Source organism: Saccostrea echinata, unplaced genomic scaffold, assembly GCF_033153115.1.
Source record: "Saccostrea echinata isolate AGI-Se365-2 ecotype Australia unplaced genomic scaffold, CSIRO_AGI_Sech_v1 ptg000003l, whole genome shotgun sequence".
NCBI classification, from domain to species: domain Eukaryota; kingdom Metazoa; phylum Mollusca; class Bivalvia; order Ostreida; family Ostreidae; genus Saccostrea; species Saccostrea echinata.
Genome location: NW_026889752.1, coordinates 9,053,153 through 9,068,409, shown reverse-complemented (window position 1 = coordinate 9,068,409; position 15,257 = coordinate 9,053,153). Strand labels below are relative to the sequence as shown.

Below are 15,257 nucleotides of genomic sequence, written 5' to 3'. Positions count from 1 at the left end.
CTTCAACCGTAAAAACATTGCCTCTTAAAACATTGTGTACTTCTACCGTTTTGCTTCGGTTAACAATACAGGGGCCTACTGGGGCATATACTGTGGCATACCGTAGGTCACTGTAGGAAGCAGTAGCCATACTGGGGCCTACCGTAGGCGTACTGAGGCCTACTGTAGGTAACTGTGGCATGCTTGGGATACATACAGTGGCATACTGAGAATTACTGTATATGCAGAGGAGACATACCGTACCATACTGTAGATATACCGTAGATAATTGTGGAAATGCTGTAGGTTACAGAGAAAGACAGGGGATTTTCATACGGACAGGGGTTTTGAAAGCCAGTAGTGTAATTTAGTTATATGCATATGATAACCATTACAAATTGCTATGCTTGAAGATGCAATTCTGAAATATGTCAAAAGACTCATTTTCGTAATTTATATTTTTTCACAGAAACTTTTACATGTAATTTTAATTCTGTTCCTAATTTCCTCTTATTTACTTCTCTAAGTTTGTTACAAAAATAAAAGTTTATCAGAGGAAATTTTTCGGAGCTCAAAAATGACGTAATTATACATCAATAAAAGTTATCCTTCAATTAAATAATAAAAAACATACTTTCAAAATTTAAAAAAAAGAAAAGGTTCGGATTTTTCTTTCTTCAAAAAGTTCATTTTTTCTTCAATTGTGCAGCAATATCAAAATTGAATCAGCTTTACCTTTTTTCTTTCAAATGCGATTGCTGACATACATTTCATAACCTCTGCGTTGCATATTTTCCCCTATATCACGTGATCCCTCAGCCATAAAGTGTTGCCATATAAGGATATTTTTTTCTGCTTGACTGTTTCTTTTATGAACTCATACATAACCAATTCACGTCTATTGATTTTATTAAGTTCAAACGATCCTCTCCAACGTTGAGAAAGCACTTTTGAGATTTGAAAAATGGGTGACGAAGATGTTGCAGCTTTGGTTATAGATAATGGATCTGGAATGTGTAAAGCTGGTTTCGCCGGGGACGATGCCCCTAGAGCAGTGTTCCCCTCCATTGTGGGACGCCCTAGACATCAGGTTAGAAAACACAAAAATAAAACATACAGATTGTTACATAAAGTAATCAGTAAAAGATAATAGCTCTGTTCGTCGTGTTCAATTTTTATGCAGCCTAAATCATGGAGATCACCAAAACATGCTAGTTTTTTACTTACTAGTTTAATGCTGTTTAAATGAGAAATTAACGTTTTAAATTAAATTTTGTTTTTTAAAAGTTTGGCATGGTTGATAGCGGAGAAAAGGAAATTCAAGGTAAAATTTGAAGTCCTGAGCGATTTAAATGTAAAGTTATATTGCGCAGGATATGTGTAATTAGAAGATCTTTTGAAATGAAGTAAGGTATTTAATGTTATGTTCAATTAAGTGTCAGGGATTTCAATGTTAAAAAAAGCCCTTGTATATGTTGACAAACTAAACTATTGAAATGATTTTAAGGTACGATGTTGTTTAAAAAAAAAACATGAATGAAACAAAATTTAATTTTGTAAGGTATGGCGCACATCAATTCGTCCTACATTCTTAATTAAAAAAAAGGTCATGTTCTCAAAATCAGAATAAAGTTCTATCAGCATTTCTCAATATATTGAAAAGTTATGAAGTGCAAATACGTAAACATTATGTTTATAACACAGTTAGTAGAATTTATACAATAAGTTTTGTCTTTTATTCATTTCAAATAAGAAATAGCCCACTATATGTGCAAATAATGTAAACTATATATGGCATTATGGAATGCTAGATGTTATTTTATAGAACATGCCCCTGCGTATCGAATCAGTCGGGAAACCTCTTTATCTTTCCTATGGGCTTGTGACGACCTGATTTGATGTGTTTTCAGTAATAATGTGTAAATTGGTATTTTGGAACTGAAAAGGAAAAAAAAATATATCAAGCGATAAAGCTGTTTAAAAAGATAGATTAAAAATGGTTTTAGTGCTGCTTAAATATAATACAAATGTAGATTGAAGGTGACTTAAAGATGACAAAGAAGTTTTGAAATTACAGAATTTACAAGTTGGTATAACTCCCCTTTATTCTGGAGAAATTAAGCTTAATTGATGAAGTAAATTTCTTTTATCTCGTTTGTTACATTTAGATCATTCTCATGACTTGAAGTAATAATTTAAGAAGAGTTCATGTTCATGATATTAAGGTTGTATGAATATGATATTTTGGTAATGCAAGAAAAATTGACCATCCATGAACGATCGACAAAAAAGTAAAAACTTTTTTCATGGCAACATTTTTTTATCTACCGGTAATCTCAAGTCACACATTACCAACTTTTCACCCTACATACTTTTAAAAATTATTTTTTTTTTCAGGGTGTGATGGTTGGTATGGGTCAGAAGGATAGCTATGTAGGAGACGAAGCTCAAAGCAAAAGAGGTATTCTCACCCTCAAGTATCCCATCGAACACGGCATTGTCACCAACTGGGACGACATGGAGAAGATCTGGCATCACACTTTCTATAATGAACTACGTGTGGCTCCAGAAGAGCATCCTGTCCTTTTAACCGAAGCCCCACTCAACCCAAAAGCCAACAGAGAAAAGATGACACAGATTATGTTCGAAACCTTTAATTCTCCCGCTATGTACGTAGCTATTCAGGCGGTTCTCTCTTTGTATGCCTCTGGTCGCACAACTGGAATTGTACTGGACTCAGGAGACGGCGTCACCCATACAGTGCCCATATATGAAGGATACGCCCTTCCCCATGCTATTTTGAGAATAGATCTTGCTGGACGTGATCTGACCGATTACCTTATGAAAATTCTCACAGAACGCGGTTACTCTTTCACAACCACAGCTGAACGAGAAATTGTCAGAGACATAAAAGAGAAATTATGTTATGTTGCTCTGGACTTTGAACAGGAAATGGCAACAGCTGTAGCATCATCATCCTTGGAGAAGAGTTACGAGCTCCCCGATGGGCAAGTCATTACCATAGGGAATGAGCGATTCCGGTGCCCAGAAGCCATGTTCCAACCTTCTTTCCTTGGAATGGAGTCTGCTGGTTTGCATGAAACAACATACAACAGCATCATGAAATGTGATGTCGATATCCGTAAGGACTTGTACGCAAATACAGTATTATCAGGTGGTTCAACAATGTACCCAGGTATAGCTGACCGTATGCAGAAAGAAATCACAGCTTTAGCTCCATCAACAATGAAGATTAAGATTATTGCTCCACCAGAAAGAAAATACTCTGTCTGGATCGGCGGTTCTATTCTTGCCTCCCTCTCTACTTTCCAACAAATGTGGATCAGCAAGCAGGAATATGACGAATCTGGTCCTTCTATTGTGCATAGAAAGTGCTTTTAAGTCTAAGTGGAAATCTAGCAATTTTTTTTTCAGAATTTTCCGGTATATTTTGCATATTAAGAACACATAGTTTCTTTTTCAAAATGTTTCTTTTACTTTGATTTTTTATATACTTCTACACTTCTACAACTTGTCACTCATATATCAAAAATCATTAAATCAAGAAATACTATGATTGTTTTTTATTCTGTTTTTATAGAAAAGATGAATTAAATAACCACACTATTATTAAATTTTTATAACAGATAAAACATGATGCAAGTACACCACAATTATAAGTAGACAGAAGATACTCAGAGAGCATAAACGTTGTCTATCTAGCATATTTAACAATGACTTATAAAGAACATCCACAACAGAATCCTTAATGGCATCAAAATAAAAAAAAATTGAAATGACCCGCCCCAGAAAACAAAATATAACTGAAATATGTTCATTAATTAAACGAAATTGAATCTACTTGCTAGCAGTTGGTGCTGGTAAAAGGTCACAATTTAAGACCCATATCAAATATTATGGAATGCAGTTGTAATAATAGGTTGGCCCGTACTCGGATTGGTCAATGGGAAAGGGATCTGGAAAAATCCTTCTCTCAAGAACAGCAGGACCACGCAGCTAGGTTAAGGACGCCCATGAAATATACGCCTTTATATATTCAGGGAAAATGACTACAATTTTAATATTTTTTTTTAACAGCAGTAGTTTTGATAAATGTGAATTGTGGTGATTGCATTTATATATATCGGGTCTCTGCTGAGTTCGGCCAAAGTGACATCGCTTACATCAGCTGTTTGTCACGTGACAGGTTTAAAATTGGACCATATATGTACTACTACGAAGATCGTAAAAGTTCAACGATATACGGGCATTCTTCCGCTATAAAATTTATTTTGTTTTCTTTGAGACAAATTCCTTAACCCGAAAAGTGCTGGGAGCAACTTCCTCATGCTTGAGAATTGTTTAAAATTTAGCCGTTTTTCTATAAACTCCAGACAAAAATGTAATACGCATTGGAATAATGTTAGATTACGAAATAAATAAACGATGTACAACCAGCTCCCAGCACTTTTCAGAATAGTAGGAATAATGGCTACACGTGTTTAAAAATTCAGAATTTATAGTGAAACGGATATCGTTGAACTTTTGATATTTTCGAGGGACTGGACCCCTCATTCTAGCACGTTACTGTACAAATGTGCTCCCTACGGCTATAAATAAAGTCTACACATTATCAATTTAGTTTGACAATAAAATGTGGATTAATATATTTCAGAATATGTCTCTCTTTTTGTCTGACTACGCATGTTTCGTATTTATTTTTATTTTTACAAGCCACGATAAAAGTTTGATCCACGCCTCAAATACAGAGAAACTGCGTGTCAAACTCAGAAATGACGTCATCTCAGTAAGTACAGCGAGATCAAGCTGGCTTTCATTCTGCATACGCTAAGTGCTATTATGGCAAGATAAGTTGCACATCCATTTATTTTTATAACATTTATGAGAAACGAAAGTATTTCGTGTGTTTTGAAAAGAATATTATAGTATTTATTCATCGAGATTCATTTGTATTGTTTTAACGTGACGTCATAATAGCTCTCCCAAACCTCTGCATAGGCTGACTTAGATATGGGAGTCCTTAACCTAGCTGCGCATGATTATTCAAATAAAAAATAATTAAGCATCTTAAGGAAGTGAAGTTTGGAATTTGTTCAAATCATGCGTCTCAGGGGTAAGGTGGGTCCACAACAGGGATTAAAATATACCATGGGGGTAAATAGGGAAAATTAATTTTAAAACTTAAAGAAGAAGGGTCTAATTAGTCATATTAAAATGCGAAAGTCTTCAGGAAGTGTTGATTCAAGTTTCAAAGTTTTTCACTGAAGTTAATCAAGGTTCCGAAATATTCACATTAGTAAATCAAACTTTTAAAGTTTTTACTCAGGTAATTCAAAATTTAAAAGTTTTCATTACAAATCTGAAGATCTTTTTGTAATGAACAATTTTCTCATAATTAGTTATGTAAATATGCAAGCACCCTCAGGTGGTGTGGATTCATGTTCAAATCGTGAATGGTTCTGAGTAAACCGCGTATAGGTCAACAATTTGCAGTCCTCCACTAGCAACTGTTGGCTTCTCGATATGAGTGAAAAATTCTTGAAAGGGACGTTAAACAAGCAAACAAGCAAACAAGCAAAGAAACAAACTTATAATGAACTCAGTCTTAAAAGAATGTGATTCCCTTTATTTTCAAAGCGTATATTTTTTTTTTCAATTTTAACGAATACCAATTATAAAGAATCAAAATTGTTCGTCCCTGGCAATTCGTTATATGCGTGTTTGACTGTACATTGTTCATGTATTTGCTATATTAAGGGTTTTTGAAAACACACAATCACATTTAAAACGCTAATGACTCACATCACGTTTTCAAGAATTAAAGACTCTCAGTGTGTTTCTTAACGCAAAATATGAAGAGGAAACGCAATTAAACACACAGACACGAACAAGGTACCAACAGAACTATTTCTCAAAGAAATTATGTATGGATAAAATCTTTGTTCTACCTAATCAACCCTTAAGATAAGATATTGCAAACAATTATTTCAAGCCGATTTACATGAAAATTTCTTTTGTCATTAATTACATCGATAAAAAAAGAATAAACTGATTCACAAAAACTCTTATAAATACCCTTTATCTAATAAATACGAAAGCAACATATCAGGATCTTAGATCCACATAATACATTGAAATTTAGATTAGATTCAACTTAATCCAACACATGGTGCGAAAGTTCAAGATGATGGCAGAATTGAGATAAAAGTATTATAAAAATAAGAATTTTTAAAGTTATATAAAAAATATCAAATTAGTCAAACCTAAACCCAACCAGTTCAGTGTAATATAGAAGTATTTGTTCAAATCAAAAAACTAAGGACTAAGGTGATAAGGTTCAATATTTTACTAAGCAATATATTTTAAAATTTCTTCGAGCAGCTAAAATTCTTCCTTGCCAAAAATATTGCCTTCCTACAAACATTTGCACAAAGTCTTCTTTAGATTTTGCTACAAACCTGCTACAATAATTATAAGGGTATATAAACCATGACAACCTATAAAAACATTCGAGTTTGCAGCAAGTTTGCGGCAAGCATGCAGCAAACTTACAGCAAACATTTTATTATGCAACTGAGGTTAACTGCAAGTCTGCAGCAATCATTTGATTTTCCATATATGGAAACTCTGCTGAAAGCTTGCGGTAAAAATTGCTGCAAGCTTGCTGCAAACATTTGTGCAAGCTTGCTACCTACCTGCGGCAATCATTTCAGTTATTGTTTTTGGCACATTCCTGTGTATAAGCAGCAAGTTTACAAAAAAAAAATGCTCTGACCTAAATTATATATATATATATATATATATATATATATATATATATATATATATATATATATATATATATATATATATATATATATATATATATATATATATATATATACACGAGGGTTGTTTGGAAATTATTGAGACATTGTGGTTATTTTTCTTTCTAATGAACGCCTTTTGATGAAAAATGGCGTATACGTTTGACAGACACCAAAAATTAATAAAAGCAAGAAATATTTTATAAATATTTAATTTCCTCTTTTCAATGGCATATTATTATGTCAATGGTAGGGGTACCCGGCTCAGTCACGAAATCAGATATCAAAAATATGTAGCACCTACGTTCAAACGCCCGGTGGACTCTTAGTAAGAGCGGACAAAATTCAAGTAATGTACAGTATATATATTTTCAGTTTTATTTTGACTTCATTTTGTGCAAGTTTGGTAGAATTTCGATCAGTAATACGGAGATGATTAAAAAATTTAGACACGGTATAGGAATCTGATTACGACGACAAAATGGATTTTGACGTCAAAGCGGCGTAGCAAGCATACCTAAAATTTGTTTAGTGCTGTGCAGAACTCTTGTCCAGAGTAAACGACCTGCTTAAACAATAAAAGAGAGAGAGAAAAAAAAATGTCTAAGAGTTTTTTCCCATTGTTATTTTTTTTACTTAACAAATAATTCAACCAGAGTGAAATGGACGACCATCAATTTTTACGGACTAAATAACGTTGACCCGGGGTGCAAAAATCGGTACTGCATGATACTAAGTCAACCTGAATATGACACTTCATGTACATGTAATATTACATCGGGATAACAACAATACACATTTCATTTTTTTAAAGAATCGTTTAAGAAAAGAGAGAATTTAATTTCTAAAATGTTATTTGTGATGATAGAGAAAGAGTAGTTAGGCTTTCCGATCGTTTTAACATGAGAAAAGATCTAAGGCTGGCGTGACGTTAAAATGACGTAGCGATGCTGCTCCAGGTCAATAGACATATGCAAGTTTATAATTTCACCAGGACTTATCTAATTATTCTATTAATCTGAAATTTTGCACATTTATTTTAATTGTTTTTGATAAAATGTTTGAAACAATTTTTGAATTATCTGCAAAGGCACTTATCTAGTCTATACAGACTTGTACACGCTGTACTTAAAACATATGCGCTCTAACATGTTAAAAGGTGTGCAATTTAAAACGTTGTATACGGTGTGATAAGCCTTATAATGCAATTAGAGTCAAGTATCTCTATGCATATTTGATTCATTCATATGTTTCCTTTAAGAGGCGAAAAAGGGAGCGCAAAATCTGCGAAATCATAGCTAAAGTTAAATAACTACGCTCAATGAATATCATTTTTATAGCCTCTTCCCAAAGTTTTCAATTTATGATAACGTCATAAACAAACAAGGACAAAGTCCGACTATCCAGCAAATTAAATAATGTTAAATATCACTTTCTTTAAGGAGTTCTTTTGTTAATATTTTATATATGTAATTTGATAATACATGTACTACTAAAATAGATTTTTAAAATTGTAAATATACCGTATTCCACTATACAGCGCAAAATAATACCCTAATCGGCCACCTTAAGTTCCAGTTCTTAAACTTGTCATAAATTCAATTTCTTAATTTAATACTCCTTTAACTTTTTCGTTACAGGTATGCATACGTGTCATTTAATTTTGATCTTCATTGTCAATTATTTCTGTTGAAAGAATGTCAGAAAAAAAATTCAGAAATCATGAGAGGTCAACAAATCACAAAAAAATTTGTAATTAATTGCTCATAACTTTTAGTATAAATTAAATACATGTAAAGCTTCCCAATAGTTTACATCTAATTATAGAGTTTGTCTCAGCTCTTTTCCATACATTTTTATGCGGTATTGATTACCTCTGTTGCGTAACACTTATGGGTATATCACGTGATATCCACCAATGTTTTTACCTTATAAGGTAATTTTTTTCTGCTTGACTGTTTGTTTTGTGAAATCAGATAGAACCAAAGCATATCTACTAATTCTCTCAAATCCAATAAACATCTTTAAGAAGTGGGCGCTCCTTCAAGAGCAGTAAAATGGACGACGAAGACGTTGCAGCTTTAGTTATCGACAATGGATCTGGAATGTGCAAGGCCGGATTTGCCGGGGACGATGCCCCCAGAGCTGTGTTCCCCTCCATCGTGGGTCGCCCAAGACACCAGGTAGGGATCCTTTAAATAATTAGAATTGTTATATAACAAATAAAAATGATCATTAATATGTCCGGTGTGTTCACTTTTTATATTGCCTTTATCTCATGATCAAAAACTATAATGATTATTCTCTTACAAGTTTGATGTTGTCTTAAGATTTATATTGGGTTCAATAATTAGAGTGTGACATACTATATATAGGAGAAATAAAACAAGGAAGCTTAGATAAACATTAAACTCAGGTGTAATTTAAAGAGCAGAGGTGTAATGCACAGGATATGTGTAGTTAGAAATATCTAGGCTAAATTGTCGTAGATTCGGTGATAAAGATTTAAATACTTGCTGACAAAGTGTTTAAACTATTTAAATATTTAAAAGTATTGAAGTGTGCATGATATGGAAGATCTAATATGAACTGAATTAATTTTTTTAAAATGATGACGCATTTCATTTCTGAAACTAAAACCTTTCAGAAAAGATTTCTCAGCTTTTCAAAAACATTGGATCTGCAAAAAAGTACATTATGCTTGTATATAGTCGTTTAAAATTATACAATCATTTTTTTATCAACTAATACTATTCAATCAGTTGATATATAAAATCTAACTGTAACGGAAATATATATAAATCACGATGAATCAATATTTTTTTTTTATTATTGATTATTACAAAAAATATTTTAATCCATTACTTCACAAGATAAATATTAAATGCGACCTACATGTGATTCATATTATTAAAGAAGGTCTTTAAATCATCTTTGAGAACCCTTTAAGTATCTTCAAGAAATATATTAGCATATATTTTAACTTACCATTAAGCTTTTTTCATAATGCTATGTATGGCTTCATGGTATCTTCAAATTGACAGAGGTAGACTTAAGGTGGCTTTCAAACGGTTTTCAACATGATCTTTATTAAGCTATTATTAAGCCCAGCATATAAATCCTTTATGTCGAAAAAAGATACCGTAAACGTATTACATTTGGCTGTGTATTCTTTTAAGTGCCTAAATGTCGCGCACATATACACTTAAGAAATGAGATTTAGAAATGTGCTATATCAAATCTGTGTTAATATGTTACAATATCCATTTCCGCCAAATATCATACACGCTAAATACTTATAGTATTATACATCTACAGTATTGTAGGTTTAACTTTGGTCCATCCATGGTTCACTGGGGCAAGATATCAAAGTTATATATTGGAATTTGTAAGGAAAAACATTTGGAATTCTTCTTGTATAAAGAAAGAAAGACTCTAGTTATTTATATGCGATGTTTATAAGTTTTGTTTGTTTGAGAGCTGCAAATTTTGTCCTATACTCGGCACTTACGGCCATTGAGCAGTGAGGGATCTTTTTCGTGCCAGCACCTTCTGCGACACGGGATCTCGGTTTATACGGTCTCATCCGAAGGACCGGTCTCCACGTCCCACAGTGGGATTCGAACCCGCGACGTAAGGATCAACTCCTTACATCGCGACTCTAGAGCAGACGCTCTAACCACTGCGCCACGCGGGCGACTGATGCTTATAAGTAGTGCATACTCAAGTTAGTTCAAATCATGGTCCATACGGTAGGATTGTGTACCAGTAGTCAGTGGGGCAAGTGTAAGACAGGAATACTTTAACATAGCTTTGATGATTTGGGGTTCTGCAAAGTTAGCTTAACAGTGGCTTAAAGATGCTTAAAAGATGATTTGTTATTGTTTAGACATTACTTATACCAAGAAACCTAAAGCCAGCTGAAAAGAAACGTAACGAAATTAATTTCAATGATCTACTTTGAAGCAAATTAAGCCACCATAAAGTTATGAAACAAATACTTAGTACCGAAGATTTTTGTTCTGTTATGGGAATGTTCGGATCTTTGTAATGGAAGAAAGAAAAAAGACCCTGTCCTTAGGTTTAAAAAATCAGATAGAGTCAAAAGGGAAAAAAAATCATCTAAAATTTGATATACTGTTGAATCATTTTAGTTCCTGGGGGTCAATGTTTATGGATAACAAAAGTTTTGCGTAATTTCTTGAGTAGCTGATATATTGAAAAGAGTCAATGAACCGGTACCTTCACAGTTTATAACTGGTTGGGATATAAATTCGTAGATGAGGGTTCTCATAGAAATCTATGAATATTCGACCCCATGAACAATGGCAATCTTAACAGTAGTATAACATCACATAATTAATTTTCGTGGGTGCTGTAAAATCACTAACTTTCGGGGAGGGGGGGGGGTGTTTTCGATGATTGAAGAGACCCAGGAATTCAGGTTCACCACGAAATGTAAAATGTCATTACAGAACAACTCATCAATTCTCCATCCACGAAATCAAATTCCAACGGACTCATAGTTTTATATCAAATCCAAAAAAAAGACCCCATGAAAATATGAGTTTACAGTATCTTAAGGCTGCACCCAGATATTCTCACATGGTGATTTCTTACATGATATTATATTACATTAAGCTATATGACGTTAATTTTAGAACAAATTAATTCTAATTCTGGATGTAGGAACAGAAGTAGGTGTGCCCCTTATATTTTATATATAGTATACTATGAAACCAAAGCTACTTTACCGATTGCCCCCTCAATAATTACAAGTCTGATGACCTTTATAGCTTGTCAAGGAATAATTGCTTGGTAGAAATATTCTGGTCCCCTGCCCCAAAATTTTTCTACGCACCTGAAATATTTGTATTTAATTTTTTTTCAACTCCTATTAAATAAAAACATGACGAAGAAAATTTTTTTTCTGTTTTGTTATGAATTCAAAAACCATTTTTCTTTGGAGTTAAATACTCCGACTGATGATGTCATAACTGTTTATCATATATATGACACTTCAAATACAACTAGAACTTGGCTAAGACAGCATGTAAATAAATATCATCAATTATTTCTTATACTGAAGACAAGCATCCGTTCAAAATTCAGTCAAACATTTCAACTCCGGAAAGTATTGAACTTATCACTTTATCTTTAAAATATATTTTGCGATAGAAGTTACATGTTGACGTCGTACGACGGTGGGGTGCTTCTAATCCTTATACGTTTATATGCCTATACAGTTGATGTTAATAGTTATGTTATGTTATGTTACAAAATGTTATGTTTAGATTTGAAAATTAACATTTTTCCAAAAAAAAAAAAAAAAAAAAAAAAAAAAAATCCTAAGAAATTATAAGGGTGATGAATACTTTCAGTCATTTACTTTTAACGATTGAACTGATTTACAGGGTGTTATGGTTGGCATGGGTCAGAAGGATAGCTATGTAGGAGACGAGGCCCAGAGCAAGAGGGGTATTCTCACTCTCAAGTATCCAATTGAACATGGCATTGTAACCAACTGGGATGACATGGAGAAGATCTGGCATCACACCTTCTACAATGAACTCCGTGTGGCCCCAGAAGAACACCCTGTCCTTTTGACCGAGGCCCCACTAAACCCAAAAGCCAATAGAGAAAAGATGACACAGATTATGTTCGAAACCTTTAATTCTCCCGCTATGTACGTAGCTATCCAGGCTGTTCTCTCCTTGTATGCCTCTGGTCGTACAACTGGAATTGTACTGGACTCTGGAGACGGTGTTACCCACACAGTTCCAATTTATGAGGGTTACGCCCTTCCACACGCCATTATGAGGTTGGATCTTGCTGGACGTGATCTAACCGATTACCTTATGAAAATTCTGACAGAACGTGGCTACTCTTTTACAACCACTGCTGAGAGAGAGATTGTTAGAGACATTAAAGAGAAATTATGCTATGTTGCTCTGGACTTTGAACAGGAAATGCAAACAGCTGCATCATCTTCATCTTTGGAAAAGAGTTACGAACTTCCCGACGGCCAGGTCATCACTATTGGCAACGAGCGATTCCGGTGCCCGGAAGCCATGTTTCAACCCTCTTTCCTTGGAATGGAAGCTGCTGGTATTCATGAAACTACATATAACAGCATCATGAAATGTGATGTTGATATTCGTAAGGACTTGTATGCAAATACAGTATTATCTGGAGGTTCAACTATGTACCCAGGTATTGCTGACCGTATGCAGAAGGAAATCACCGCGTTGGCTCCGTCCACAATGAAGATCAAGATAATCGCACCACCAGAGAGAAAATATTCGGTCTGGATTGGTGGTTCTATCCTAGCTTCACTTTCCACTTTCCAGCAGATGTGGATTAGCAAGCAAGAATATGATGAATCCGGTCCTTCCATTGTGCATAGAAAGTGTTTCTAGGAGCTCCTGAACATCAGCTAAAAATCATTACATATATCATGTACTTCTTTTACTTTATAACTTAGGAATGAAATATCAATAAACTTTTATCAACATAGAAACAATACTCTTTCTGATTTTATAAACAGAACATTATAAAATCATATAAAGACACACGAAGTACAACGTCATGCTAAAAGATAACTATATTTCCTAGAAGACAACTGTAATTAGATTGAAACCTCTTTATTTTGGCATTCTCTTTCAAAGGTGATATAATTTTCCCTGAACTTTTTATTCTTTTTTCCATCTGTATTGTTTCAATGCAAAACTTTAGTCCCTACCTTATGAAATTCAATTGAATTAATTTAATATGTTATGCCTGATCGAAAAAAAGGTACCGTAAAACACAAAATAAAACATCAGCATCCATCTATTAAATCGTTCTTCTCGAAAAATCTTGTCCTTTCTAGAAAATTGTTATGTGTTTATTAGAAATCAATGCACACTGGTTTTTCACTTTTAAAAAATATTTGGCGGATATTGAAATAGAAAGATCTACAAAAACCCTTCTTTAGACCTTTTTTTGTTTCAATATTGAAATGCCAGTTGTTAAAGTTTATCCCTGTATAATTAGCATCAATATATCGCTCTCGTTTCAAGATAAGCATTGTTATCAGTAAGTAGAGACGTAGCTAAAGTTTTACGTTCAAGGTTATTCTTTAAAATTGTTTGTCAATTGTAAAAAAAAAAATGTTCACTTCATTTGAAGTAAATCGACTTCATCCTTCGTACAGGGTATTCTAAGGTATAAGTGTGTTATGCCCCTGGCCTAATTAAATCAAAAATGGGTTAAGGTGTAAGTCTTGTTAAGGTCTTCCGCTCCACCGGGAGACCTTATACTGATTCTGATGGTTAAGATTATTCTTATTATTCTTTTTTTTCCTAGACGCCAACTTTGAGACCTCATATCTTGCTCATTTCTCAACGGATTTTGCTCAAATTTGCAGGGTTTATAGACGTTACAAAACTCTATCAGAATGCTGTCAAACATTTCAAAAATCCACTTCCGCTTTTGGGTTATCTCCCTTTAAATGAAAATTTAGGAGGCTTCATTTCCAGACAAAGGGTAAGAGACTACGAAAGCTGGAGAAGAAATTCTACCGAATTTAAATAATAGAAGCACTGAAGTTGTGCACATCGGTTTTTGTTTTTCAATTTCTGTATTCAAAATGGCGCTAGAGAGGGGTCAAAAATTAGAACTCCTAAAAGAGCGAAAATTTACACATATTTTCCTTTTTATCTTCTAAACTAAAAATATTTTGATAAAATATGTAGAATAAAAGTTGTGTACAATTTTAAGGCCTTTCATTTGACACCACTAAAAAGGGTCTGGCCCCTAAAATTAGGGATCTGGGGCCCTTTAAAGTTTTTGCTTTATAACTCAAAAACGGTAAATATTTCGGAAAAGCTGCCGTAATTAAAGTTGTTATTTAACATCTTATTGATCTCAAGAAAAATTTATTTTGTTTTAGTCTTTTGTTCTAAATGAGCTAGAAGCATAACACATATACAGGTAAGTGTTTTCATTCAGCAAGTAAACAAGAGCTCCTCATGCGTGTAATTAAAATAAACTTACTATAAATAATAAATCTAGCTACATTAGATGCTAATATTCTTTAGAATCGGGTTCTTGAAGTATTCTGTGCTTTATTTCCAAATTATTTACTGACAACTTTCCCTTTTATTTCGTTTGTTTTCAATTTGGATAAACCAGTCTACTTAAGAGGGAAAAAAGATATTAACCTTTTCTTCTTATCATGTAAAAACACACAATAAAGTTAGAAAATAAAACAAAACTTTAAACATAGACTATTCACAGCCATTAAGTACACACCTTTTACATTCACCTTGTGTGTTTACAATTATGTAACCCCTACCTCGATAGCGCGTGGCAAAGGAGGTCACCGGGGATCAATCGGCGTGTGAACCAGCGACCTAAGGTCATACACAAAACAAACCATAGAATGGCCATTCCAAATACATTTTGTAA

At 33.6% G+C, this 15,257-nt stretch overlaps 1 protein-coding gene across 1 annotated transcript; it reads left to right on the top strand.

The window, feature by feature from the left end:
- The first annotated feature begins 899 nt into the window (after window positions 1-899).
- On the top strand, window positions 900-13,329 carry LOC133178559 (actin-2-like). Its single transcript, XM_061313266.1, has 3 exons — window positions 900-1,069; window positions 2,377-3,118; window positions 12,486-13,329. Exons 1-3 carry the CDS (start codon window positions 944-946, stop codon window positions 13,223-13,225), a joined length of 1,608 nt encoding a protein of 535 aa, XP_061169250.1. The 5' UTR covers window positions 900-943; the 3' UTR covers window positions 13,226-13,329.
- The last annotated feature ends 1,928 nt before the right edge of the window (window positions 13,330-15,257 follow it).